Raw genomic sequence first — 26,696 nt, 5'->3', positions numbered from 1 at the left:
GCAGGTTTGATGATAAGCCACGGGTCTGGTGTGATTTTTGCAACAAGCCTCGCCATACACGCGAAACGTGTTGGAAGATTCATGGCAAACCTGTCAACTGGAAAAGCAGCAAACAAGGAGAGAAGAATCGTGGCTTTCCTACCGCTAATGAAGCCGATTCAGGTCCCTTCAACAAAGAGCAGATTGATCAACTCTTAAAGCTGATAAAATCCAACTCCTCAACCGGTACTCCTAGTGTTTTGTTGGCACAAACAGGTAGAAATCCTAAAGCCTTCTCTTGCCTAAACTTCTCTCCGTGGATCATAGATTCCGGTGCCTCCGATCACATGACTAGTTTTTCCCATTTATTTAGTACCTATTTCCCTTGTTCTGGTCATGACAAAATCAGAATAGCCGATGGTAGTTTTTCACCTATTGCAGGAAAAGGATTTATTAAACTAACTGAGGAAATTAATCTCAATGCTGTTCTTCACGTCCCCAACTTAGCCTGTAACCTTTTGTCTGTCAGTAAACTATCTAAGGATTCTAATTGTCGTGTTACATTTTTTGAATCCCATTGTGAATTTCAGGACCAGAACTCGGGGATGATGATTGGGCGTGCTAGGATGCTTGAAGGTCTTTACTACTTTGATGAAGTACCTGTTAGTAATAAAAAAGCTCAGAGCTTTAATAGTACCCGTTCAATCTCTGTTCGAGAAAAAATAATGCTATGGCACTATAGGCTAGGACATCCTAGTTTTCTTTATCTGAAACATTTATTTCCAGAATTATTTAAAGGGATTGATTGTTCTTCTTTTCATTGTGAAAGTTGCATTTTTGCAAAATTTCATCTCTCTACTTATTTGCCAAAACCTTACCAGACTTCCAAACCTTTTTATTTGATTCATAGTGATGTTTGGGGCCCTTCTAAAATCACTACTCTTTCTGGTAAAAGATGGTTTGTTACATTTATTGATGACCATACCCGCTTATGTTGGATTTATTTGATGAATAAAAAATCTGACGTGAAAAATTTATTCACAAATTTTTACAATATGATTGAAAACCAATTTCAAACCAAAATTAGTATTTTACATTCTGATAATGGAACAGAATATTTCAATGAGCAGTTAGGTGAGTTTTTGAAAAAAAAAGGGATTTTTCATCAATCTACATGTCGGGATACCCCTCAACAAAATGGCATTGCAGAACGAAAAAATAAACATCTACTTGAAGTAGCACGTGCTATAATGTTTTACATGCATGTTCCTAAATATTTATGGGGTGAAGCAATTTTAACAGCCTCTTATTTGATAAACAGGATGCCTACAAAGGTGTTAACATACAAAACACCTTTTGATTGTCTCAAAACTTTTTTTCCTGACACGAGGTTGTTTTCTGATTTACCCGCCAAAGTTTTTGGATGTACTGCCTATGTTCATGTTCCCAGTCAATTTCGTTCAAAACTTGACCCCCGTGCTATAAAATGTGTTTTTTTGGGTTATTCCTCAAACAAAAAGGGGTATAAGTGCTTCGATCCTCAAAACAAGAAATTTCATGTGAGTATGGATGTGTCATTTGTGGAAACAAAATCCTATTTCCCCAACACTTCTCTTCAGGGGGAGACAAGTGGAGTAGAAGACCGTTTTTGGGATATTTCTATCCCGCTCCCCAATGTCATTTATCCTACACAAAAACCACATCTGTCTGATAATGATCACTTAGGAGAACCAAGTTCTATGGTGCCTAGTCAAGAAGATTCTTGTTTAGGGGGAGAAGTACTACAAAATGATCTAAATCCTGAGCTTCAGGTTTATACTAGGAAGCGATTTCATCTGAGGAATAATGACCCGAATGTCCATCCTAATGACCCGAATGTCCACCCGAGTTCTGGCATTGAAATTTTAGGTAATCCTATTCCTTCTATTTCCGACCTTGATGTACCTATAGCAATTAGGAAAGGTGTCCGAAATTGCATTAAACATCCTATTGCAAATTACCTCTCCTATCAAAGACTGTCTAAAAACCATAGAGCTTTCACATCTAGGATTTCACACTTGTTTGTTCCAAGGAATATACAGGAAGCATTGGATGATCCGAATTGGAAATTAGCAGTCATGGAGGAGATGAATGCTTTAAGGAGAAGTGGTACTTGGGAGATAGTTGATCTACCCAAAGACAAGAAAACAGTTGGGTGTAAATGGGTGTTTACGATAAAATGTAACGCAGATGGAAGCGTTGAGAGATACAAGGCGAGATTGGTAGCTAAAGGCTTCACTCAAACTTATGGGATCGACTATCAGGAGACGTTTGCTCCTGTTGCTAAAATAAATTCCATCAGAGTACTGTTATCTCTTGCAGTAAATTCAGATTGGCCTCTACATCAACTTGACATTAAAAATGCATTTCTCAATGGTGATCTTGAAGAGGAGGTGTTCATGAGCCTACCGCCGGGATTTGAGCAGAGACTTGGAAGTGACAGAGTATGCAGATTGAACAAGTCATTATACGGACTCAAACAATCACCAAGAGCGTGGTTTGAACGCTTTGGGAAGGCAGTTATCAGTTGTGGCTTCTCGCAGAGTCAAGCAGATCACACAATATTTTATAAACATTCAAAAAACAGTAAAATTGCAATTTTGATTGTTTATGTTGATGACATCATTTTAACTGGTAATGATGAAGCAGAGTTAGCAGCCCTCAAAGAGAAACTCGCAAAAGAATTTCACATTAAGGATCTGGGAGCCCTCAAGTATTTCCTCGGAATGGAATTTGCAAGATCCAAGGAAGGTATATTCGTTAATCAGAGAAAATATGTTCTTGATCTCCTTGGAGAAACAGGTATGCTTGGTTGTAAGATGGCGGAGACTCCGATCGAGCCTAACTTGAAGTTACAAGCTGCTAAGGCTGAAAAAGTCAAAGAGAGAGAACAATATCAGCGACTTGTAGGGAAATTGATTTACTTGTCTCATACGCGGCCTGATATTGCCTTTGCAGTCAGCATGGTAAGTCAGTTCATGCACTCACCAGGGGCAGAGCACTTTGAGGCCGTTTATAAGATCTTAAGATATTTGAAAGGAACTCCAGGGAGAGGCTTACTATTCAAGAAACATGGACATCTTCAAGTTGAAGTATACACAGATGCAGACTGGGCAGGAAGTGTTACAGACAGGAGATCAACATCCGGATACTGCTCCTTTGTAGGTGGGAACCTAGTTACATGGCGGAGTAAAAAACAGAATGTGGTAGCTAGAAGTAGTGCAGAAGCAGAGTTCAGAGCTGTTGCCCATGGAATCTGTGAAGTAATGTGGATTAAAAGAATTCTTGAAGAATTAAAGCTTTCTCACCCGACACCTAGGAAGGTCTATTGTGACAACAAAGCAGCTATATCTATAGCTCATAATCCAGTTCTACATGATCGCACAAAACATATAGAAGTGGATAAACATTTCATCAAGGAGAAAATCAATGCTGGCATAATCTGTATGACCTACCTTCCAACAGGTGAACAATTAGCTGATGTGCTAACGAAGGGACTACACAAGAAGCAATTTGATAAGCTGACTAGCAAGCTGGCTATGGAAGATATCTTCAAACCAGCTTGAGGGGGAGTGCTGGAAATTGTGTTCATGCATATAATATGATAGTGGTGTTGGTGGTAGATAGTGGCATGTATAGAATATGATAGTGGTGTTGGTGGTAGATAGTGGTATATATAGAATATGATAGTGGTGTTGGTTGTAGATAGTGGCATGCATAGAATATGATAGTGGTGTTGGTGGTAGATAGTGGCATGTATATAATATGATAGTGGTAGATAGTGGTAATATATAATATGTAAGTGGCATATAAAGGGTTATGATGATGTTTGTAATATCTCCTATATAAGGAGTGTCATTTGGTCTTGTAAGATAAGAAGTTTTGAATATAACAGAAATATATTCCTTCTTCCTCATATTTTCGGAGTTCTTCTTCTTCATATTTTCTAAGTAGTATAATTCAACAACTCTAAACCATATATTATTATCAGTCTCTTTCTCTCTTCTCTCTCTCTTCCTCTTAAACCATAACCCTAAATTTCTCCATTTTACATTCTAACTGTTTATATACCAGAGAGAAAAGAAAAGGAAAAAAAAAAAAAAGAAGTCAGAATAGGTGCATAAGAGAATTAACTTGTTAAGACTTTATGAAGCAGAACAGCTATCAAGAAATCTGTTCAATTTAATTGATTCCAAAACCAGTATGTATGAAGAATTGATCCAAAGAAAAGATCAAAATATCAAAAAGAAAAGAAAGAAAGAGAGAAGATCACAATGGTCATCAAAACCCTAATCTCAAAAAACAGCCACAACCATGTACTCAATGTCAATAATTTATAGCTAACTATTACAATAGATAGCCCTAATATTTGTAATGCTTAAAACCCTAATTTAAAATAGGAAACTAAATCATAACATTACTTGGAAAATTAGTCACTAAAAATGAGAAAATAAATATATTAAGATCCTAATTAAACTATCAATAAAAATAAATAAACATAAAAATAAAATTACAAAATAAATAAAATCTCCATGCCACATTCTGCATCACTTTAACTTGTTAGCAGTAGTTACTAGCATTAGAATGCATGGTTTTGAATATCAAAAGCAAAAACAATAACATGATTGTCATCAGACTACTAATCCAATTTTCAATCTCACTGTGGTTCTAAACAGCCCAAACCATGAAAATGTGTACTTACAAACCGAGGGGGGGGGGGGGGGAAGATGTTAAATATTAAGTTGACAGATATTTGAATAGGTAAACCACACAAAAGTAGTCTTTGATTGACAAAAATCAAGTTCCATGAGTAAGATTGAAGTTCACCCTTCAAAGAAGTACCTGAATATCACGAATCAGTAGCAATGTGGCAAGAGATCTGGAATCAGCTTGAATGGCTGAATCTTCCACTGATTCATCAGCCAAAATTAAGATCTGTACAAATCGGGAAACATATCAATGTATGCGTAATTTAGGAATGAAGACAGATACCCTTCCTGAACCCCACAAATAGCAGCTAAGATCTCTGAGACTGAGAAAGATAATCTCAATCAAAATAAAATAAATACATAAAACCTCATCCACTGGGTTTTAGATAGTCAAAATGATGGTTTTTTAAAAAAAATAATTCAATTTGGTGTAAAAGTATTGTCCATTATATTTATATCCGTAATTTAGGAACGAAGACAGATACCCTTCCTGAATGCCACAAATAGCAGCTAAGATCTCTGAGACTGAGAAAGTTAATCTGATTCAAAAAAAATAAATCAGTGGTATTCTTCTAAAATAATTACAGATTTATGATAAACTTTATACACTTCAATGATTAAAGTCATAAACTTTTTCATAAATCAGTAATTATTTCTGGAGTACTGATTTGTAAATTCCCCCCAAAAAAACTAATCCACTGGGTTTTGGATAGTCAAAATGATGTTTTTTTGAAAAATAATTCTCTTTGCGTAAAGGAATCATCCATTAAATTTGCTCTTTCCCTCGGCAGGCCAGCTTGGTGGTGCCAATCCGTCCATGAAATTCCGTGACTTGTCATTTTTATTGACAGCATTTGATATTATAGTACTGAAGATGTCAGTTTCTAAATTTAAAGCTACTTACTGAATCAAAAGATTCTAATGGAAGACTTTCCAGGTGCCGTCGTATAACAGCATTTCCTTCCCGGTTAATAAGTGATATATTCACCAACTGGTTGATGTCAAGACCACCATCAATAAGCTTCTTTTCCCTCTCCTTTTCAGGAACATCATTGAACATCCACAACTCAGAACCAGGTGCTAAAAAGGCCTCCAATACCTAAAGTAAAATAGCAAAGAAAAATAAATATTCAAGCTGGAACGAAGTATTTTAATCATTCTATTGCAGCACATTGCAGCACCAAGGCAGATGTATGAAGTGAAGGGTTTTGGAAAATAGAGAACTTGATGGCAAGACCAACAGTGGATAGAGGTGATGTAGAGAAAACTTTACAACAATGTTTCTGATGTGTCTACCACCACATTGTGTAAACTGAAAACTGCCCCCAGCCAGGGAGCATGCCATTGATTCCTTTTTACATTACCATAATCATATCTTCCATATCACGCCGCCAACCACAAAAAAGTATCCTTTCTGCAGACTTTGGAACAATGAAGTCTTTGGGTAGATTTCCTCTCCAAACCTGCAGCATTCAGGTGAAGAAAAGAAAGAATCAGGGGCTTTGATAGATAGAACTTACCACAATCATATCATCAATGTCCCGCCTCCATCCACAAAGTAGAATCTTCTGTGGCTTTCTTGCTGGCCGGGCAATTTGCATGAATGGTGCTTCAGTGACCTGAATGATCAAATTGATTATACTTATGTAAGTTTTATTTATGTCACGCCCCACTCACTTAAATTCCATGGAAGGAATCATCTCAATGTGCGCAAAGAAAATGAGCATTTCTTTGTTGAGTGGCCAGGCTACCAGTGACATATTTATTTTGTTTCCTCTTTTCTTTTGCAAGTTGATTTAGCCCAAGATAATGGACACAAAAAATAAGTCTTCTATGACATTTGGCACCCACCTTCTTTTTAAAGGAAAAATAAAAGAAAAAGAAAAAGTTAACGACACAGGGAAGGCAGTTTAGGGCAAAGCTGTATCAGAACTACTAGCATGAGGTGGTCTGTTACATAAATGACGTGCAGTCTAACGGACAATTGAATCAATCGATATGCACCATCATGAAATCACAAGACCAATGATATGAAAAATTAAAGAACATTCGCTTGAAATAATAGAGTTAACTTGATGTTTAGGATTCTTGGTCAGTTAAAATTTGTTCTAGGATCAGGGTTGGCACATCAATGTGATGCTCTAGAACAAGAAGCATGCACAATAGACACAACTTTGATACAGCTATAGAAGTCATATATTTTATCTCTAGTATAAATAAAACGATAATCAATTAAGATAATTATTTCTACTTTAAAAATTGAAGCACACAGATTAATAATCAATCTAAAGATTATGCATGGGTAGTGAATTAAGGAAAAGCACATAAAAATGCCTAACCAAAATCTCAACGCATGAAATCATCGCTTCAACATGAAGCAGATGCAAAGTATTCTTATGATATCTTGGTCAAAGTCAAAATCTAATATTGAAGATTAAGTCCAGCCATTCACGCTTTCATTCATCAATTTCTTCAGTCTCTTTACATACACGCTTTCAGTTTTGCAATTAATATACCCGAATAAAACTCAATTTGGCATAAGATCAAATCCCAAATAAGGCAATTATCTCTTTTGCTCTAGATGGTTAATGGGAAACAATGTAAAAACTATCTAGCAATCTACTTGAAAATTTTATGCTGTAAGACAAGGAAAGCACCGTTGGCAATGTCGTTGGGCTATAAGTATCATCGTCTTCTGCTATAACAAGAACTTCATCGGCTTCTTGTAGAACATAGGAGTCATCAGGATTCAGAATAATTTTTCCACCATAGGATGCAGCCTTGATTCCACAAGGAATAGCATCAGGGAAGCTGATCAACGCATCCTCAAATTGCATTCCATCCAACTGTGGCCATCTTTTGATATAGAACTCACAATTTTCAAACCCAAGGATATCTTCCCAGATCTGCCATGGCCCAGTTGACAAGGAAGAAGCATTAACAACATGTCAGATGAATAGTCAAGAAGAATCTGAGATCTGGACTTACTCGCATACAACAAAGATACAGATTAGTAAACAATATTTATCTGAAGAAATTAATGGTATATACATTGACAGATTCTATTGATACTCTTTTGAGTAACTGCAATTAGGGTAACTAAATTGACCTGCGCAAGGCCTGGCTGACGAGCACATTGAATCATCAGGCGACCAATTACATCATGTGCTACAACAGTTTCAACAAGATCTCCACCAACGAGTTTAACAAGGACCTCATTGTCAAGATCGCTTAGTTCCACCACTATGTGTCCCCGAAGTCCTTCTTTCACTCCAGTTAGGCTTAAAACTGTCCTAAGTGCACGAGCATCACTCTGTGTCAAAAGCAGTTAAAGGTTATCAACCACCATATAAAATCAAGCACATGACATATATCAGTTTCTTCATTAAGGTAACCTGGTCAGCATTTCCATCTTCAGCAAGGACGATTATTGCACGGGCCTTGGAGACGGATACCTATAGAATTCCATGCAGTTAGCATATCAAATAGAGCAGATTACAGAGTCTCAAATATTTTTAAATTAGGATACCATTATTCAACACAAAACCGAAACTTTTATAGCGAGGCAAACACAAATGCATATTGTAACAACTGCTTGAAAGCATGAAGCACAAAAATTAACCAAGTTGAGAACACTTAATTTTGATTTGGTAAAGTCTTACATTTCTAATTTGAATTTCCTTCATAGAGAACTGAACATGTTTCAGAGAAGCTTCTGATTCATGCTGGAAGCACACAGCACAAAAATTAACCAAGTTGAGAACACTTACTTTTGACTTGGTAAAGTCTTACATTTCAAAAATGAATTTCCTTCATACAGAACTGAACATGTTTTCAGAGAAGTTTTTGATTCAAGCTATGGGTGTATGGGTCCACCCCTAATACGTGGCATGGTTGTGCCACATGATCACATCATGGATTCCTCAACAAGCCTTATGCACCATGTTGAGGGTATTTAAGCTCTCTCATTCTTTTAATCTCTTTTCTCTCTCTACTTTAACATGGTATCAAAGCCTCTATAGTCTGAAATCGTGGAAAAGTAATTTTCTTTTAATCAAACCCAAACAAAAAACAACAAACAAAAACAAAACAATGAAGTCTCCTGTTCATCGGCATCATTGTCGATGTAGCCTTCCTGACCATATAGATCAACAATCACCTATTATCACACAAATTTGACTCGAGTTCATCATCAACAATTGTCAAACTAGACCCATCATCCAAATTTGACGATCAATACAGATTCAAATCCACAAGTCATCAACCAAACACCAATTCATGAACTGTTCACCCAAATTCATCACCCATCAACCCAGATTCATCATCACACCATCATGCAACTCAGATTTGTCATATCCCTGCACCATCATCTAGATGCAAGCCCAACCCAGATACCCAGGTTCATCTAGTTAAGCATCTAAGAAGCACAAACATGGACACGTGACACGACACAAACACGCGAACATGCAAATTTGCAAAAAATGCAGGACACGACATGTTGGAGACACGTATAGAACATATAATTTTATATATTTATTATATATCATATTTTTAAATATTAAATATTTATTTTATGTCAAATATTTAATTTATCAAGTTTATTAACCTTAAGTATGTTATTTTAGTAAAAAAAATTAAAATTTTGAAAAAAATGGTCAACATGTCCACAACACGTCCCAACGTGTTTGTAGCGTGTCCGACACATGTCCGTATCCAACAAGTGTCAGACACCTTTACGTCACCTCCGAGGAGGTATCCATGCTTCATAGTTAAGCATCGAACTACTTTTGCCAAAAATAAATAAATAAAGTAATTCCCTGTGATTATTCCCTAATGGCTTTTTGCATATATAGTCATGGTTGTTAGAATTTTACGATTCACAATTCAATTCATACGATTTGATACGAGTTTCAATCAAAATTATTTCATTCATGTTATTGAATCATAAACTGAGAGAACCGTACAATTCAATTGCGATTCACTATGATTCACTACAATTTACTATGATTTAGTTTTGTTCGCATAATGCATGAAATAGCATCGTTTTTACAAAAAAAATAAAAGATCAATTAATTATATTGATATATGTGCTTTTATTTGTATATACATCTATACAATTTAGTTGTATATACATCTATACAATTTAGTTGTATTGATACGATATAGTTACATATATATACAACTTAGCTATGTTGGTAATTATTACATTTTGAACATTATGTGTATTTTTTTTATGTATATATACATATAAAAAATTGTATATTATGCTAAATAAAGTGAATCTTACAATTCACTATTCAATACCATTCACGATTCACTATGCCAAATGATTCACGATTCGATTCGTGATTTGAGAAAAATAGTTGTGAGAGTATTGTTTTACTGTGGGTTTAGTTTTTCTTTTTCTTTTTTTTATTTTTTATTTTTTATTAATCAAGGTTGAGTGTAGACTGGTGTACTTTCTAGTGAAATATTATTGGTTGTTGTTGGTTATGGAAGGTTATTAGTGTGTTGGTAGTGGAGAATTGTGGTTATTCTACTGTGTGATAGGCACAAGTGCTACTATGGATTCTAAATCTGGTATCAATGTCTTGAAACCCAAACTATTGAACAAACTACACAAGAGATTGTGTCAAGGGTCTATGGTTCAACTGTGATGTCATAATTACCTCATAAATATATTTAAAATTATATACAAATAAAAATATAGAAATCAAAATTACTTTGAAAAACCTAAATAGTTTTAAATAGTTTTTCTAATTTTTTTTCTTTATTTCTAATTAAAATAAAAAAATAAAACATAGATAGTAATATAAAAATCACAACATAACAATGTAAATAAGAACGTAGAATTAAAAGGACATATACCAATCTAAAGCAAATAATCTCTGTGTTATGTTTGATGAAATTCCAAAATTCCAATTAGTCTTGCAACTTTTATTCCCCAATTTAATATTAGTAGGTTATAGCTTAACACTTTCCATTGTTGTTGGTATTGTGAGTAGCTTCCCAAATCTTATTGTATTTTCATAATCACTTGTAACTTAGCACTTTCATTGTTGTTAGTATTGTACACTGGTTGAGTACATTGCATTTGATCCACTTAGAAAACACTAACTAGTAATCAAGAAACAATACAAAGGGTGTTGGGTGCCTTGGGTAATCACATGCATTGCTTGGCTTTGTCCCACAGGGGTAAGACAAAGATAAACAAAACATCTCAACACATACATAGTATATGTTGGTGGTTGCTCATTGAGCTCTCATCCCACATTGCTCCAATAGGAGTATAAAGCATCTCACCACAAATATAAATACACTGCAGGCCTCTGAGTACGTTCCTAAGTTGACAGAACTAGTATTTTTTTTAGTTTAATCAAATGATCAATCTGTCTCAGGTCTTTACCACAAAAGTTCCATTCTTCCCAAGTTGTACATCATTTATTTTATTTTGGGATAATCCTAAGTTGTATTTTATTCAGAAGGTTTAGTTTCTTGATTAAAAATCAAGCATTCAAGAAAGACAATTGGATTCATGAAAAATTATAAATTCACTCAAGAGAATAATAACAAATATCACACCTTTTTTAGGTCAGCTAAAATCAGAGGGCTTCCACTTCTGGATATGACGGATGTTCCTCTGAAATCAAACTCCATTTTAGCAATGTCAGTTTCCATCTCTTCTTTGTCTCGCTCAGCCATCACTACAACAATCCCTCCACCCAAACTTTCATTGGCTATGGCAAGTTGATTTAATAGTGATCCCTGAGTTCATAATAGTATTTTCAATGGATGAGCATACTACATTTTTCAGGCAAAGTCTGCATGCATTTATGCAAAATTTACAATGATTCTCGCTGAACTTCTGCTGGATCTGTCACAAATGAATAAGCTGTGAATCGAAACCTTACCAATTTATCACTCCAACCAAGAATTAGAGTATGGTTTTGCTCAACCACCTCACTTCTTCCTTTCCTCAATGAGTCAAGCTTCTCGGAAATTGCATCAGAGACAAGTCCAAGCATCATAGCAAATATAAGCATCCCACCAAAGCTAATGGATACTGAAACTAGCCTTGGACCAACACCTTCAGAATTAGTGTGATTGCCTGAGTCTGCTACATACGTCCAAGATAACCAAAGGCTGTCGGCTAAGCTATCATCTGTCACACCAAAGAGTGCCAGCCCACCAAGACAAATTAGTAGTAGGGTTGCTATTAACAATGCCAAAGGCTTAGCGTATGGGTGGACTGATAAAAACACATCTACCCTATATGCTAACTGCTTGTTTAAAGACACTTCTTCTGCAATGTTGTCTGATGACGATCTTCTTGATTTTGAGACATGCTCAACATACTTGAAGAAAAGAAAAGGGATAGATAAAATTGTAAGTAAGGCAATTAGAACAGAAATTTTCAAGCTTTTGTTAGGAAGATGATCACTCTCCTGTGGTATTGAATTGATAATATCCACAGAATCCACCAAAGTGCAAGCCCGTAATCTAACATTGAGCTTGGAAATGTGATCCTGCAAGAAAAATCCGCATTATATCTAGAAAGGATTTACGAGTTAACAAGTCCAATATAGACCTATGTGAAACAATTGACAACTAATACTAGTCCACAAACATGGTCAACAAAATACACAGAAATGTTACCAACCATTTGATTGAATCAATTGTTCATTTAACCTAAAAATTTTGTTATGGAATCCTTGTTAAACTGTTATGCAAATTTAGAAGTTCTACTGGCGATATGTGGCACTCTGCAGCCGAAGTCCACGGCAGCCCACTCTATCAACGTTGACCTGATGGTAACCCTTTTCATTTTGGCAACTTCACTCAATTATTAGTATTCAACACGATAGTGCTATGTCCATACACAATACTAAGACGTTCTAATCCAACCTATAGGTTGCCCTCTCTATTCTTCGAACCACAAAGCTGCAACCTATCTGATCCTATGAAGCACGGATACTCCAAAATGGCCCCCGTACGCGTATCGGATATGTATCAGATATGGATACGCACCTGATACGGCGGGATACGTATCAGATACGGCAAAAAAGTATCCTATTTTTTAAAAAAAATTTTAAATTTTGGATACGTTTAGGATACGCGAGGATACTTCAAGGATATGGTCGGGATACTTTCGGGATACGGCGGGGCAAAAAAATAATTTTAAAAACTTATAATGGGAGTCAAACTATAAAATAACCAAAGTAAGGTAAAATAAAATCAAAAAAACAAATCAACCAAACCCTACGTAATAGCGATAGCAGCAGCAAAGGAGAAGAGGAGTCGTCGTCGTCGTCGTCGTCGTCGTCGTCTCTATCAACCAACTAGCAACTCATCGATCGATCAGGTTCGTCCCTCTCTCTCTCCCTCTTGCTCGATTTCACTCTCTCTCTTTCTCCCTCTCCCTCTCCCTCTCGCTCTCGCTCGATCTCTCTGGTCTGGATGGACAGATCTCGCTTGATCTGACTCTCTCTCCCTCTCTCAGTTGATCTCTCCCTCTCCCTCTATCTCTCGCTCTCCCTGTCGACCTCTGTAGACTTAGATTGTAATGCAACTTGTTTTTTGGCCCCATTTGATATACATTTTTTTTATTGGTATATTGTCTCTGTCTGTAACCTTTTGGCCCATTTGATATCATATATATATATATATATATATTAGCTTTTATATTTATAAAATTTTTGATTATTAGTTTAAAAGAATTAAATTAAAATAAGTTGAAAATGTGTTTGGTTATGAAAAAAGTTGAACCTATTTGGCATGCAAAAAATATAAAAAATGTCCTAAAAAGTTATAATTAAAATAAATATATGTCACTTTATTTGTTCATACATATTTAAGGATTTCAAACACCATAAATTAATTTCTTTTGTATGCTACATTACTAAAAATTGTAAAAATAATGGCTCTGTTTGGCAGAGTTTTTGAACTTTAATTCTACCCTTTAATTTGAGTGTGTTGTTTGGTTACAGCTTTAGAAAATTAATTTCACACCTACTTTTCAAAACACTCACTTTTCAATATCATATGTTACATCACTCAATTCACACTCTTTTCAAAACTCATAACCAAATAATTTTTCCACACTCAAATCATAATTTCAAAACTCACAAACTCAAATTACAACTCTATTCTCAAATCATAATTCTAAGACTCTACCAAACACAACCAATATTTTTATGAACGTATCCCCACCGTACCCGTATCCTAGTTTTTCAAATTTTATCGTATCGCCGTATCTGTATCATATCATACCCGTATCCCGTATCCGTGCTTCCTAGATCTGATCCCATACTCACATAGATTGCGTCCGATTCTATACTTGACATCGTGGCTGGCTCTGATACCACTTTGGTACATAAGAATCCTTCTTTCATATTTTTGGACTTTGGACAAAGCAAGTAGAATAGAAGGGTCACTTCAAGGGGAACCAAGCCTCTACTAACACAGTCAGAATTTGGATCAAAAGTACCTTATTTATTGATGATACCTCCTATTTATACATCAGCTCAAACAACTAATAGCTAAGGACCCACTAACATTCCAATACTAATGTATAAGACTCGACTAACAACATGCATATGACGAGAGTGAGCTCTCAAGCTCAAAAAAGAACTAAGGATATGGAAGACAAGGAAGCAACAAAGATTCTTCTAATCCTATGCCCCTAAACTAGTGAGGTTGGATTTTCCTCATTTTAATGGTGTTAAAGACCCTACTAGCAGCTAGTTATGTTGGGCTGAAGAATTTTTTCAAATCCACAAGTGACTTTGGCATCCTTCCATTAGGAAGCAGATGTGCAACTATAGCACCAATTGATTATGCAAGATATGGCCCTTATTTCATACAAAGTTTTCAAATAAGGTTGCACTCTCTTTTATGGTCCTAATGAACTTAATCAAGAGCAAGAGCATGGTATATACTGTGGAACATGCAATTGCACAAATGGAAACAATAAAGTCAGAGGAATAGTGCAGCAATAATTCAGCAAAGAGTTTCTCCATAATTGAAGAATTCCTTCTACATGTAGATATTTTATCATTCTTTGCTTCTCTGTACAAAGTTACCATATTTAGATATATTTCATTGTGAATTGTATACTCAAGTATTATTATATAAACAGATTAGTCCCTCAATGATTGTGTGGACTATTTCCCATAGAATTCTGTTTCTTTGCTAAGAGTTCTATTTCTATAGGTCCAACTCAAATTCTATGACAGTTTCGACAAACTCAACCAGCTTCAACAAATTAGCTTGGTGAAAGACTACATGTAGCTTTAAAAGCTACTCGCTAAGGTGGATCATCTACCCCAAGATCGGCAAGTGAGTTGTTTTGTTCAGTGGGTGAAGGACAACATCAGAGCTGATGTTCTAGTTGGGGGTCCGTCTTTGTTGACTGCAATTGACTTGGATCGATTATATGAAGCAAGAAATGTATACCTACTTAGAGCAATGGTGCCCAATGACCAAGGGGACAAATCCACGATGACCATTACTGCCATTGAAAGATTGTTCACAATAGAGTTACAAGAATAGTGAAAAAAAGGGTTATGCTATAATTATAATGAGAAATTCAGCCCTGGACATTATAAAAAGCTTTTCCTATTAGAATGCTTTGAGGAAGATGATGGAGATGTCATTATGGATGTAAAATGTGGTGGAAGTGTTGGTATAAGTGGCCCACCAATAACCTAGAACATGCTCTTAAAAACAATGGCGAATTTAAGGGGAAAGGGATGATACACGTGCCTTATAATTTGCTACATTGAAGACTTTCCAAATTATCAGCTTTTTCGTTGTTCTATTTTTATGGGTTGTTATGTAATTCAAGTCCCACACTAGTCATGTTGTTAGTTGAGTCTAATTTGCTAGCATTGGAATGTTAGCGGGTCCTTATCTATTAGTTGTTTGAAATTATGTATACAATAGGAGGATATCATCAATAGAGAAGGTAGCTTTTGATCCAAATTCTAACAGTGTGTTATTGGAGGCTTGGGTTCCCTCAAAGTGACCCACTTCTATTCTACTTGCTCTTTCCGAAGTCCGAAAATAGGGAAGCAGGATTTGTATTTACCAGAATGTTTTGGGATTTGTAAGTTTTGGGCTTTGCTTAAAGTTGACTTATTATAGTCCTTGTAAGAAAATGCATATATTTCTTAGAGCATCTCAGCCCAAACCTTCAAAATTTAGGGGTTGTTTGGGATGATCTAAATAAGTGCACTTTTTGACTTTTTATAAAATATGGGTTGGGTTTGAAGTGATGTGGCAGAGAGGTGATGTGATTTAAATAAGATGATGTGACTTAAATAGGATAGTGACTTTTTGACTTTTTTGTGTTATGCCAAACTTACCCTTAGTATGTCAAATCTTTTTGAAGGCTATGTCAATTTGACATGAAAGCTCTCCACCTAATATGTCAATTCTATTATTATATTATTTTTAAAATTTAAACTCTTTGGATGCTTTAATTAAAGACAAAAGAAACTGAGGGGAAAAAATAAATAAAAAGGCATCAAGGGTCTTCATATCAAAATTGGCATGAAAGGGTGATGCCAAAAGCCACATCAACTTTTGGCACACCGGGTAGAGTTGATACTTGTTAAAATCAATGTATAAAAAGAAATAGAGAATTGTATTATTGATTGATATATGTTGATATATTACAATAATTCCTATATATAGAAGAGAGGATGTGGGAAGAGAATAGGTGAGTGTGTAGTAGGTATGGAGTAGGTGAGCAGTAAGTGGAGAGTAGGTGAAGTAGGTGAGTGTGTAGTAGGTGGTAGTGGTAGGTGTGTAGTAGGTGAATTTTAACAGCCCCCCGCAAACTCAAGGGGGATAGGAACTAACCAACTTGAGTTTGGAGAGAGTAACAAAACAAGAAAATACATAAAAATAAAAGAGGATAGGAGACACTGTATGGTCGTGTCAGACCATTAGTGAAGACACTGGATGGTGGTGTCATAACGTTGTAGAGGACACTGTATGGTGGTGTCATAACGTTGTAGAGGACACTGGATGGCGGTGTCAGACCGATGTAAAAGACAGTTTAGGAGGTCATGGCGGACCGTTGTAGCAGACAATGTTATGACAGTTGTTGTGACAGTTTACAGAGTCTTGCTGGACCCTTGTAGAAACTAACCGGAATCAATGTCGGGACAGTTTACAGAGTCTTGTCGGACCCCTAAAAAGTCGCACCCTCAAAAGGTGTGCCCAATTTGTCAAAAGGCGTGCCATCAAAAGGCGTGCCCAATCCATAAAAAGGTGTGCCGGACATGATGGCGAGGCGCGTGACTACCTTGGCTTGCGCGCCCGTTTTGTCGTCTGGCGTCAAGTGGCGCGCGATGCGCCTGTCTGCCTCGGCTATTTAACCAAGACGGAGGCTGAGGCTGAGGCTGAGGCAGAGACAAACCAATTGAAACCTCTTCGTTCTCTGAGAGCTTGTCGCTAAGAGCTGCAAATCTTGAAACACTCTGTAAACACTCTGTAACCAACCCTTCTCTGAAACACTCAGCAACCCATAACATGGCCTCGTCTTCCCGTGGTCTGCTCACTCTCTTTCCCGACCTCAACGAGTCAACAAGAGAGATAACTGGTGCGGTGGCCAGTGAACCTCAACCAAGCGCCTCTGGTTTTGCTCCGTTGAACTTTCCGATGCGGTCTGTGGAGCAAAAAATGGCGGTGCAAACGGATATTGAGGCCAATCAGTATACTTTGAAGTCATGTGTGGAGACCATGACGGCGGTCACAAACCTGTCGCACCGGCTGCAGAGTAGGACAAATGAGGTGCAGCAGTTAAACGCCCAACTGGCTCTGCTCCAGCGCATGTATAAGGATGCGCGAGCAGAGATAAGTGTGCTAAAGGCGGAAAATAAGGAGCTGAAGCGGAAGGCCACCGTGATGTTCCGATTTGGAGGTTCAAGAACGCAGACCATCAAGCAGTGGTGAACTCAAAGAGCAGCAGATTATCCATAGCCATATTCCAGAACCCAGCTCCAGAGGCAATAGGGTACCCATTAAAGATCAGAGAAGGAGAGAAGTCAATAATGGAGGAACCAATCACCTTCCCAGACATGTACAGAAGGAAGATGAGCAAAGACCTTGAACTTGCTAGGCTCAAGAAGCTTGCCAAAGAGCAGCAGCACTTGGAGAAAACCAAATTAAGAAAACCAAATCAGTGGCTGTCGTGTGGGCCGACGGAGTGAGGTATGTGTAGATGTCCGGCGGGCGGCCAAGGCGAGACTGCCGCCCGCCGGTGAAGCAGAATGACTAGATTGTTAACCTCGCTCTGATACCATGTTAAAATCAATGTATAAAAAGAAATAGAGAATTGTATTATTGATTGATATATGTTGATATATTACAATAATTCCTATATATAGAAGAGAGGATGTGGGAAGAGAATAGGTGAGTGTGTAGTAGGTATGGAGTAGGTGAGGAGTAAGTGGAGAGTAGGTGAAGTAGGTGAGTGTGTAGTAGGTGGTAGTGGTAGGTGTGTAGTAGGTGAATTTTAACAATACTTGATGCCAAAATATGGCTGTTGTAGTGCCACATTATATTTGAAATATCGGATAAGGTTCCTTAATTTCTAAAATTCAAATATTCCCTCAAATCATCACTCATTCTGGCGAGAGATATAAAAGAACTGAAAATTCCGTGAACTTCCACTCTCTGCTAGCTGAAACATGATAATGCAAAAACAGAAAGAAGTATGATATCCAAATGCCCAACATTTTAATACACACAACAAAACCCTTGAATCAATTTATTGTTTTGATTGAGTTTTGACTTATACATAACAAATTAATGGTATAGCTTAATATCACCAACCATTGATTTTAAATGTTCATCATATACACTCTGACAACTACTTACTAGCACAAGGGTATATCCATGCATTCATAGATAAGACACACATCTTGCATTCACAAACCAAGTAGTGTATAAAACTCAGCAATTTACTTATCAAACACATTGAGGGCACACTTTATGCTTCAAAATTTCAGAGCTAGCCACAACTAGTTGCAAACTTTGACAGCCACACAATGTCAAAAATCAAACATGCTTAATTTTTCCAACACAAACACAAATACAGAGAAATTTGGAACTTTGTATATATTATTCTTCATTAAGCTAATAATTTGTTACCTGTAGATCAATGATCTGATTTTGATAAGAAAAAATCTTGTGTAGTAGAGACGAAAATGCAGTTATCAAAATCTGCAACCAAACACAAAATTAATATAAATAATAGTTGAAATTTGAAAATAATTTCATAATTGAAACAATAACAAAGGGGGAAAAAATTAAAATTTAAAATTGATATACTAATTACAGACCTATTTAATGGAGAGTATCTAAATTGAAAAATTCAATATACACCCTTTTTAAAACGGTGTAATATGTCATTTTCTTCTTTAGTTATCATTTATGAGTTTTTTTTTTTTTTTTTTCGCGTATGGCACGTGTTTTCCATCTAAATTACTTCAATATATTCATTTATTTATATACATTTATTTGAACATATACGAACTCTAGTATATGTTAGAGAGAGAGAGAGCTCACGGGCAGTAAAAAAGCCATCCGCCAGCGAACCTTGTTGAGCTGGAAAGCGCCGATGCCGGAAGACTTGTTCCCGAGGGATGATGTGACTTCGAATTTCTGTGGATTGGAAGGCGAAACGGCATGGCGATGGTCGGACCTCTGGGTCCGGCGAGCGAAGTCGACGCGACGGCGGATTCCGGCATACTTGGGGTCAGTTGGAGGTGATAGGGTCTGAAAGGAGGAGTGTTTGGGGTCGGAGTCGTAGGGTCTTTGAGCCCTGGGGTATGTGGAGAAGCGCCGGGTGGGGGTTCTGGGGAGGTGGTGGTGAGAGGAGTGGATGAACGACGGCGATGGGAAGAACCAGTCTCTGCCCGTCGACGGTGACGGTGACGGTGACTCCGAGTCGAGGGACATTGTTAGAATTAAGGGCGACGTTGAGGGCTTTCACTGTTAATTAACCCGTTTGGGACGTTGACTGAGAGATTTATTGTTATTATTATTATTTTATTATTTTAGTGAGGCTTTCCCCATATTAAGCTTAATTTTTAGGGACTTTTTCTTAAATAAGATAAAATAGTAAATCAATTCCTAAACTAAATCTAGTTTTCAAAGATTTCCCAGAATGAGCTAACTCGCGGTTCACAATTGCGATTTCAACATTTTTTCGCTTGCCCCGCGTGGAAGTGGGCAAAACTTAAATTCGTGGTTACAAAAAGCGCTTTCGATTAACAAATCGTGGTTACAAAACGCGATTTTAATTAATTTTTTTTGCTTTTGAACTCGCTGTTACAAACAGCGATTTTATCCAAAAGCATTCTTAATTTTTTTTGCTTTTGAACTCGCTATTAGAAACAGCGATTTTATCCAAAAACATTCTTAATTTTTTTTGCTTTTGAACTCGCTGTTAGAAACAGCGATTTTATCCAAAAAACATTTTGTTCTTAATTCGTTGTTGAGAACCACGAGACCTTTCTGAACTCGCTGTTTGTAACCACGAGTTTAACAAAAATCATTTTTCTTATGAACTCACTGTTCCAAACGACGTTTTATGAAAAGCAAAAAAAATCATATTCCAAACGACGCTGTGAACTCGCTCTTTGTAACCACGAGTTTAACAAAAATCATTTTTCTTCTGAACTCGCTGTTCCAAACGACGTTTTATGAACACAATTAACCACTCACTTTCAAACCACGCTTTTTTGCTAAAAATTTTTTCTCCTATAATTGTTGTTATGAACCACGCTTTTAGCGTAATTTTTTTTTTTTAGTTTCAATTTAACTGAACTGTAAAGAAGAAAATTTTTTTTTGTTTGTTTCCGTTGTCATTGTTTTGGTGATAATGTATTTCAGAATAATTTTTTGGGTTAAAATTGTTTTACTAAAACCGTTCTCATGTAAAAATTTTTTTCTTTTCTCTTGTCTTTATTTTGGATTAGAATGTGTAATTCAGCATTTTTTTTTTGTTTGACTAAAGTAAATTTATTTTATTTTTCCTTGTGTTTGTTTTGGGTTAGAAGGTAATAATGTAATTCATAAATTTTTTGAGCTTTAGTAAAGCCGTTTTGATGTAAATTTTTTATTTTATTTTTTTTTCTTTGTTTTGGGTTAGAAGGTGTTATTCAGTAATTTGTTTGGGCTTTAATAAAGCCGTTTTCATTTAAATATATATATTTTTTCTTTTGTCTTTGTTTTGGGTTAGAAGGTGATAATGTAATTCATAAATTTCTTTTCGCTTTACTAAAGCCATTTTCGTATAAATTTTTTTATTTTTTATTTTTTTCTCTTATCTTTGTTTTGGGTTAGAATGTGTTATTCAGAAATTTGTTTTGGCTTTACTAAAGCCGTTTTCATGTAAATAATATACATTTTTTTTTCTGTTGTCTTTGTTTTGGGTTAGAAGGTGATAATGTAATTCATAAATTTCTTTCGCTTTACTAAAGCCGTTTTCATGTAAATTTTTTTATTTTTTATTTTTTTCTCTTGTCTTTGTTTTGGGTTAGAATGTGTTATTCAGAAATTTGTTTTGGCTTTACTAAAGCCGTTTTCATTTAAATCATTTTTTTTTTCTGTTGTCTTTGTTTTAGGTTATAAGGTGATAATTTAATTCATAAAACCTTGAGGAAAAAACACATAAGTCTCCCACAAAAATACATAAGTAGTACAGACATAAGTCTCGGACAACAATACATTGTGGACACCATGAACTGAACACACAATACATAGATAAACATAACAGTTAGACAGACAAATATTAGCCAGACAATCTGACAAACTCATTACGGAAACACTTACTCTAATACAGACATTGCATATTAATGCATGACCTAATATTGGCGAAGTGTAAACATTAACACCTAATTCGCGCTTAAATCGGTAGGTGGCTCAGAGTCCGAACAATCCGAAAGCTCAGCGTCAGAGACAAGCTGAGGATCCTCCATGATACCCTTGATAGCCGCATCATTTGGTTCTGTTTTGTTCTTCTGGGCATTCTTCTTAACTATGTATAGCTGCATATCGCGGGCTAACCTACGGCCCATTTGAGAAATCTCACGTTGTAGTCTTTCACATAGTCGATCAACATTATCAGGATCTTCCTTTTGGATCTCAACAGAACGTGCTTTTGGCACCTTCAGTCGATTTTCCCGACATAATCTTTCCATTTGCACTCGCTCTATAAATAGTGCGGGCCACTTCAGAAGTCTAGCATTTACTAAACCATATCCTGTTTGATTATCTGATGGATCCTCCACCAAACCACATGGATCTCGATAGTACTTGGGCATGACAAAATGTCGCTTCCCAAACCTATCATGATAAGCACAAGAGGCATCTAACAAAGGAAATGGTGTTTCATCTTCAGCATCGCCACTTCGTCTTCCCCCTCCTCATCGTGAATTGTCACCCCTTTGCAAGTTCCTACCACCTCTGCGATTCCCACTTCCTCCCATGAACCATGTAGCCATGCTAATTTTTTAAAACAAATGAATGATAATTTCGTAGGGCGAAATGAGTTGTAAGGTTGTGTCTTCACCTTTAGTCGTTTATATAGTTGGTTATGAACAGCTTTAGAAAGATGGCCCTGCATGACAATCCCACATATACGAACAAGGTATGAGTTGTCAGTAGAATGAAAAAACAGAGAAAAGGAAATATTGTGTACTAAGTCACGTGACTTGACAATCCATCTGCATATACCGACAAAGTAAGGCATGCTCACTGTAAGGTAAATCAGTGAATTCACTGTTGCCATGTGACTTTCTGAATTGAGAATCGCACATATATTAATAAGAAATGAGTTGTCATTGTAAGCAAAAAATCGAGCAAAAAATCGAGAAAACCAAAGTCTGTGCACCAAGTCACATGACTTGACAATCTGTCTGCATATACTGACAAAATAAGGGCATGCTCCTTGTAAGGTAAATCAGTGAATTCACTGTTGCCATGTCACTTTCTGAATTGAGAATCCCACATACATCAAATTGGTGTTGAGGTAAATTTGTTTGTGTATAATTAATTGTAAATAGTGATTTTGACAAGCAAATCAAGTAAAATCAATTGGGTTTTAAATTCCTTACTAGAGTCATCATTTTGACTGGACTTCTAGAAATTGGAAGGCGACTCTTTCTTCTTTCCCGATGGAGATTGAAATTCTTTACATACAGGATCCCTATTTCACGAGCCCCAGTTAGGAGAAGCTTTTCACCGAACTACCTGTTCTGTTTTATGTGTTGTTCAAGGCGGTTGTTCGTTTGTATGAACTTTATTTAGTTCCCCAATTGGACCAACCACTTGGCTTTGAGCTTGTTTGTCCAGCCCCCCAAGTTTAGTTATCTGTCAACCCCCCGTTCCTTACTAGAGTCATCATTTTGACTGGACTTCCAGGAATTGGAAGGCGACTCTTTCTTCTTTCCCGATAGAGATTGAAATTCTTTCCCGACTCTTTCTGTTTTATGTGTTTTAAGTATTCACATAATTCAACATACATTAATCCATTTGTTAATCCAAAACATTCATTAACTCATTGTAATTCAATAAAGAAAGTCATGAACTAATAAATGTGCAGTTATAAATGTAGTTATTTCATAAATTTCAGGTTCATAAAACAAATACTTGAAATACATCCGTACGTTAGATGAACAACAACATTGTCTTACACTCTAGTAACGAAGATATGAGACAACATACAAATATATATGAAAGATAAAGGTGTTTGATTTCTCATTCCTCATCTGACATGTAGTAGTCAGAGAGATATTTGTCATTGTTTAAGACATTATTTCGCTCAATCACTGTCAAATCTCTGTTGCTTGCTTCTGCCATTTCGGTGGCTAGCTGAAGCATGAAATGTCGACATCTCCGCATCAACATTCTGTTGTTCTCCTTCTTAATTCTGCTAACTGCTTTTTCATAGTCACTAACATTTCGTCTAGCCATCGTCAATGAACGACGATGAGGTACCGGTGCCCCAAAGTTACGTAGATCATTAAACAATCCTTCTTGCTCCGTTACCCTGAACGCCCATTCAGCTCGGATACCAGCATAATAATCCTTCGGACTCGAATACTTTTCGCTCTTGTAGTCATAAGTAAATGGAGGTAGCAGCCACACTTTCGGATTTCTTTGCTGGCGTGAACTTCCTGCACCTCTTAAAGACATTGTTCATAAAATAAACAAACAAATAATAATAGTAATTGTAGATATATTACTATTGTTATGGCTTGAACAAACATCATACTGGGGGTGTCGCAATTTATAGAAATCATACTGAGGGTTAACTAGAGATGATCTAGTGACGATAATGCATGCTGGGGCACTATGGAAGAAGTGATACCCGTGATATTATTTTTTAGCTTTTCATTTCATGCAATCCTGAGTACCCGTGACTTTGTGTACCTGTGATGTAGTCACGGACGTGGTTGTCAGATAAAATCATAATTGTAAGTCAGAGGATGACAATGCAATCCCTTTATATTGGAGCAGTGAGTTGTCAAATAAAACAACATGCAGTGAGTTGTCATGCGTATGCCAACTGACATGCTTACTTTTTTAATACAGTAAGTAGTCACTTCAAATTGACGATTTCAGTACAAATTGGTGTTTTCAAAAAATTATAAATGAAATTAAATGCTTAAATTTTCTTTGTTTTAAAGTAATATTCTTTATAAACAGTCTACATTTTATCTTATTTTCACTTAATGAACTTCACAGTCATCCCATTTTCTTCTCTTTGCATTTTTTGCTTCTTTTTATATTCGGTAAATTACACTTTACTCCTTCAGTCCATCACATAATTGTTTATCAACATTATTGCCGTGTGGTCGTATTAATGTGACTTAGATGAATTCTGAAATGTGATAAAAAAAATAAAGCATTTATTCGCGCTGCAGAAAGTCACATGCATCACGTAATGTGAGGAAAAAAGTGACAAAGTATATAAGCATGGCAAAGTCAGAAAGTCACATGCATTACTGCATCACTGCATAAAGTGACATGCATCACTGCATCACTGCACAAAGTCAGATGTATCACTGCATCGCTGCACAAAGTCAGATGCATCACTGCATCGCTGCACAAAGTCACATAGCATCTGAGGAAAAAACAAAGCATCCAAATTATTACGTATGTTCAAGTAATTGCTGAGCATCACTGACAAATGTTGGATGTACCACTGCGCCGAGCTACAATTTATTATCATACCATACCTACTGTGCCCTTGTGAATTATGCAATCTATTAAAATTTTGTAGGGGTGTCATAACAAAATAACAATAAATTAATAAATATGTCAATACACCTAAAAAGTAAAAACAAATTTCTGAATAAATATTTCAAAAAATTTCAGGCAGAGAAAATTGACTAATTCAGACGTTTAGTCCGTTGATCAGCTTGGTTTTTATTTTATTATTATTTTTTTTTGTTTTTACTTTTTGTTTTGGAATATCAATAAATTATGCAATTCATAAAAGTCGAAGTGACAACTCCTATCAAGTTGATGCATAGTTGTTCAGGTCATAAAAGTTGACATGACAACTCTGATGCATTGTTGTTTACAATAATTTCATACATACAACTACCATGTGTATATATGGTATAAATATCACATCATACCACAACAAAAGTTTTACAACTATTTCGAGCGATATCATCATGAGATATACGGTGGTTGATCTATATTCAGCAATGGGTCGCTATTGGGTTGCAGATGGAGATGAATTTGAATACCCAATAAATCCAAATTTGCGTTACTCACGTGCCACCGTCAATACCATGAGAGCTGAGTGGGAATTTCGCAAAACTCGAGCAAACGTTCTCGTTGAGCTATTGTAGACACTCCATTTTTGACCGACCTTAAGACTCAGACGTCACTGATTGAGCGCTTGGTGATGTTGCATAATGTGCTCGTTTGGAAATTTCAGAGATGCGGCCGTGAGCCCTGCCTCCGGACTTCCGAACCCTCTTTTGTGCTTTTTCTCGATTTGCGAACCAGGCTCGGTTTTCTTTGTTTATTTTCCTGAGGGGAGGGAGAGGTCCCGTAGACCATCTCTCGGTGGCCGTGGGCTACATTTTGTGGCCGTAGGCCATTTTTCCCATTTCGGAGCCCGGTTTCCGATTTTTTCGGGACCGTTGGCCGTGTGCCCCGGTCCGGGACCGCTTAACCATCTCCATTTGCTCTAAATTTTGGCATACATCTTATTTACCCCCTTTTGAGGGAGACTGGGGTCTGAGAAACCCACTTCGTGGCCGAATGCCACTTTCGGTGCTTAACAGCCCATTTTCGGGACCCCGAACTACGCGTTTTGGCCCCCGAACATTCGTTTTGCAACGGTTTTCGTTCATTTTTGGCAGGTACCTCTGTTTTATCACTGGGAAGGCCGTAGAAGGGTTGGAGGCCAGTAATTATTGCAGCAACCAGTTATATATCCTCCGACGCCCTCCGATGCCTGTTTTTCACACTTCCGGGCTAATGTTGAACACCTTGGGCCCACTTTCTTGAACTTTGAACCACATACTTGTGATGTACACACATGGGAGGACCCTAAAAGTTGGTGGCCGGCCACTAATGTTGCTTGACCCTTTTGAACCCCTCCTTCCGGGCTAATGTTGAACACCTTGGGGCCACTTTCTTGAACTTTGAACCACATACTTGTGATGTACACACATGGGAGGACCCTAAAAGTTGGTGGCCGGCCACTAATGTTGCTTGACCCTTTTGAACCCCACCTTCCGGGCTAATGTTGAACACCTTGGGGCCACTTTCTTGAACTTTGAACCACATACTTGTGATGTACACACATGGGAGGACACCATTATGTGGTGGCCAGCCACTAAACCAACTTGACCCTTTTGACCCCTAGCCGGCCGGCTAGGGGATGTGGCCGGCCGGCCACCTGAAACAAAAATACCTGGTCGG

The 26,696-nt window shown here is 36.8% G+C and overlaps 1 protein-coding gene across 2 annotated transcripts in view; it reads right to left on the bottom strand.

The window, feature by feature from the left end:
* LOC114257547 (ion channel CASTOR) overlaps positions 1-19,787 on the bottom strand; it is a 64,234-nt gene extending 44,447 nt beyond the window's left edge. Inside the window, exons 1-10 of one of the 2 annotated variants that reach the window (XM_028197310.2) lie at positions 19,308-19,787; positions 18,891-18,962; positions 11,639-12,253; positions 11,310-11,492; positions 8,123-8,182; positions 7,837-8,040; positions 7,385-7,633; positions 6,092-6,190; positions 5,632-5,826; positions 4,861-4,953 (exon numbers count right to left, since the gene is read on the bottom strand). In XM_028197310.2, the coding sequence (XP_028053111.2) occupies positions 4,861-4,953; positions 5,632-5,826; positions 6,092-6,190; positions 7,385-7,633; positions 7,837-8,040; positions 8,123-8,182; positions 11,310-11,492; positions 11,639-12,253; positions 18,891-18,962; positions 19,308-19,700 (2,163 nt within the window). In that variant the 5' untranslated portion in view covers positions 19,701-19,787. Of the gene's footprint in view, positions 1-4,860; positions 4,954-5,631; positions 5,827-6,091; positions 6,191-6,247; positions 6,347-7,384; positions 7,634-7,836; positions 8,041-8,122; positions 8,183-11,309; positions 11,493-11,638; positions 12,254-18,890; positions 18,963-19,307 lie in introns of both variants that reach the window. The other variant, XM_028197311.2, reaches the window with a different exon arrangement.
* Between the last annotated feature and the right edge of the window lie 6,909 nt (positions 19,788-26,696).

Source organism: Camellia sinensis, chromosome 7 (genome assembly GCF_055761805.1).
Source record: "Camellia sinensis isolate YWXY chromosome 7, ASM5576180v1, whole genome shotgun sequence".
NCBI lineage: Eukaryota > Viridiplantae > Streptophyta > Magnoliopsida > Ericales > Theaceae > Camellia > Camellia sinensis.
This window is presented reverse-complemented; position numbering and strand designations above follow the sequence as displayed.